This window comes from Dasypus novemcinctus, chromosome 22 (assembly GCF_030445035.2).
Source record: "Dasypus novemcinctus isolate mDasNov1 chromosome 22, mDasNov1.1.hap2, whole genome shotgun sequence".
Lineage (NCBI taxonomy): Eukaryota > Metazoa > Chordata > Mammalia > Cingulata > Dasypodidae > Dasypus > Dasypus novemcinctus.
The window spans coordinates 56,957,227-56,960,765 of NC_080694.1; the positions used below are offsets into that span (position 1 = coordinate 56,957,227).

The 3,539-nt window shown below is 54.0% G+C and overlaps 1 protein-coding gene across 1 annotated transcript; it reads right to left on the reverse strand.

Annotated features, from left to right (window-relative positions):
• Positions 1 to 1,421: 1,421 nt before the first annotated feature.
• LOC101439576 (Krueppel-like factor 4) lies at positions 1,422 to 2,606 on the reverse strand. Its single transcript, XM_004462070.1, has one exon. The coding sequence runs from the start codon at positions 2,604 to 2,606 to the stop codon at positions 1,422 to 1,424; it is 1,185 nt and encodes a 394-aa protein (XP_004462127.1).
• Between the last annotated feature and the right edge of the window lie 933 nt (positions 2,607 to 3,539).

The following is a 3,539-nucleotide window of genomic DNA, read 5'->3' on the forward strand; positions in this document are numbered from 1 at the left end:
GTGACATCTGCCCAGATGTGTCCACTCAAAAATACAGCTGCAGAAGACGTCCTTTATCCTCTACTAGTTTGGTCTTAATTTGCTTTTCCTAGATGTCCTGGTTAATGGAACTATTTCATGAACAATGCTGAAGGAGCATTCATGCACAGGCTTTTGTGTGTGCAGCTCATGGTACCCCTTACGTTTAACACTTCAAAGAATGCCACGCTGGTGTCCAAGCAGCTGCAACATTTTCTATTTCACCAGAAGCATAAGAGGGTTCCAGTTTCTCTACTTATTTGCCCACACTTGTTATTGGCTATCTTTTGGAATACAACGGTCCTACTGGGCAGGAAGTGAGACCTCACTGTGGTTCTGGTTTGCCTTTCCCCAGTGATTAATGGTGTTGAGTATTCATGCACTTACCGGCCATTCTTCCATCTTCTTGGGAGAAATATCTATTCAGATCCTTTGCCCATTTTGTGAGTGGGTTGTCTTTTTATCATTGAGTTATAAGAGTTCTTTATATTCTGGGTACAATATATATGGTATATGTTTCACAAGTATTTTCTCCCAGTCTGTGCCTTTTCTTCACTTTTTTAAAAATATTACAGGTTTATTTAAAACTTAATTCTCAACTTAAATATGCAAAATCCAAACTCCATAAAATGTTCTTTTCATTTTTCACTTTCTGGTTTACAAATATATAAAATACATGTATACTTATATTCATAATACACATTTATTAAGGCAAGGAACTATGTAGAAAAAAATTGTTCTGCTTAAGGCATACTTGGGAATAAACCATTGTAAAAATTATGGCACATCTGAAACGAGTGCTTAAACAGACTGCAAAACAAATGTTAAAATAAACTAGGTGTTTATGACCTGACCTAGGTCATAAATGTAGATCGGAAGACAAAAATAGATTTTCCTTATCCAAGTACCCAGCGGTCTGAGAGCATCGTTGGTTGGTACCTTTTGAACCAAGATTCACTAAGCACCATTATTTAGGCTCATTAAAACGCACTTTCTCTACCTGAATTTCTTCCTCTTCTTCTAATGCAATAATAATGGCTTTTCTAAGGCAAGGAGAGCACAAGGTGATCTTTACGATTCTATTGCATGGAAACAATTCAAGGGAATGTGGCCTCCCCTCCCCCAACGCACAGCTCTACTGCATAGACCCGGATACGCACAACTTCCCTGGCGTTTCCTAAGTCCAGGAATATTCGAGTTGGATTTAGAGTTGGAATAAACAGAAGATGGAGCCACAGACCCCATCTGTTCCTTGATTTCTGTCCTTCGGGTTCCTCGATTCTCCTCATTATCCATCCCCACGTGGGCTCGCTGGGGGCTCGGTGCTTCCCGGCTGGGTTCCCCTCCTCGCCCGGAGGACAGCGTGGCCGCCGCTCTCCCCGGTCACCTCCACGGCCTGGGACTTAAAGGCGCTTCTTCACGCGTAAGGCGAGGTGGCCCGACCTGGAGAACGCCCTGTGTCGCTTCTGGCCCTGGAAGGGGCGGTGTCCTGTGCGTTTCCCATAGCGTCTTGTCAGTTCATCCGACAAATTTCCAGAGCCGCCCGGGTCACAGCGGTAGGGCTTCCCACCGTGTGGGTCGCAGGTGCGCCGTGAGGTGGGGACTCTCTGAGCAGGTTTGGCGGCAGCCCGCGCAATCACAAGCCTCGGTGGTCGTCCTTGTCCGCGGCCACGACCTTCTCCCCCTGCTTGGCTCGGGCGCCTCGGCATATAGCAACCGGGTGACACGAGCTCTAGGGGTGAAGAGGGTGGGGGCAGCATCACCCCGAGCGCCCCCCACGGGCAGGCGCGCCCAGGGCGCCCCAGCCGGGCGCCCAGGGGCTGGCCTTGGAAATGGAGCGGCGGTCCCTGCGGGTGCGGGAAGGGTGGTAGCCGGGCGGGGATGAGGAGGGAAGCCCGGGGGCAGCGGCAGGGCCTGCTCCCCAGCCGTTTCTCGGTGGTCCTGCTGGGGAGCTCCCGCCCCTGGGGGAGTCCGAGCGGGGGCCCAGTGCCCCAGGAGGGCGCCACCTGCCCTGGCGGCTGCCGTCGGGGCTGCGCTTGCCGACACTGCGGGCCCAGGGGCTGCCGCACCCTCTGCCGGGGGCGCTCAACGACGCGGTCAACGCGAACCCGCCTGGCAGGCGGTCCGCCTGGGTGCGGTTGGGGCCGCAGAAGCCGCCCAAGCGGCTCGCGTCGGTGCTGTCCGCCAGACTCAAGGACGCCCGGGGCGGGGGTCCCGCCGCAGGCTGTCACCCGAGCCCTCCGGATCGCCCCGGGCCGCGGCGGGTCGCTGAGGCCGCAGGCAGAGGGCGCGGTGGCCCACCACCTGCTGCGGGGAGACAGCGAGGTGGAGAGGATAAAGTCCAGGTCCAGGAGATGGCTGAACCACCACCCCCCCCTCCCCGTCTCGTTCCGGGCCTGGGGCGCCGGGGTGCTGCTTTGCTGCTGCCAGCCGTGCGGTTCGGCCGCTTTCCAAGTCTGAGGCCACCGTCGCCGCCACCAGGGTGTAGGGGAGACGGGATGCTCCGCGGGGAGTCCCTTCCTGGCGAGCGAGCTATTGGGGGGGCCGGCACCGAACCTGGAGGAGGACTCGCCAGGCACCTGCCTCATTCACTAAGGGGCCCCGAAGGTCCGCGGGAGCTCGAGGCAGCGGGGGTGCCTGAACCCCAAAGTCAAAGAAGTGGGGGGAAAAAACCCCAAAACTTCAAAATGAAGCCAAAACCAGAAGTGCCAATTGCCCAAGAGGCTGTCTTCTTTGGATTAAATGAATTTGAGATGGCTTTTTAAAAACACTTCCTTTGTATACAAACGCTCTTAGAAAAGTTGTAAACTCTTAGAAAGAAAAGAGCAGGCAAGGCAAGTAGGTCCCGGGGCCCTCTGCGCTCTCCTCCACTCGGCTGCGTCCTCCACCGCTGTGGCTGTCCCGGTGGGTGCAGGAGCTGTGGCCCGGCAAGGCCACCAGGTGACACTGGTGGCTGCGGCGTGGAGCTGCAGGCTGTGCCGCCAAGTCCAGGGGGCTGCTCGGGGCTCGCATGGCCTTTGGTGTTCTAGAATTTGAGAGAGCTTTAATTATTTGCCTATAGAGAGGCCAGGACTCAGGAATGATTTTGAGAAGGAAAAATTGTTTATTGACGGCTGGCCGGACTCTGGAGCTTTCTGTTTCAATCTCAAGCCCCAAACAAGACTTTCGAGTTTCTTTTATACAGGGAGGAAAGGTTAAATGGTCCCTTTGTTTTAGTTCTCAATAGGCTTGAATTAGCATGTATATCTTCCACATCTTAGGTAAGCTTTTAGCATATTTTGTTTGCATTTCCCCTGAATACTTAAAGTTTATAGACCTTGCATTGTTAAACTGTTTCCTGGGACTGGAGTCGTTGCCATGGTCACCAAGGGCAGGACTGCAGCCTTTTACCGTTTCACACCCACAAGTCAGAGAGCTTAGGTTACCTCTGAAGAGACAAAGAGCCTCCCACCCATAGCCCACATCATTGGTGCCGGCCTTGAGCAAGTGGGTGGGGGGTGGGAGAGGGGCAGTTGCTGGCT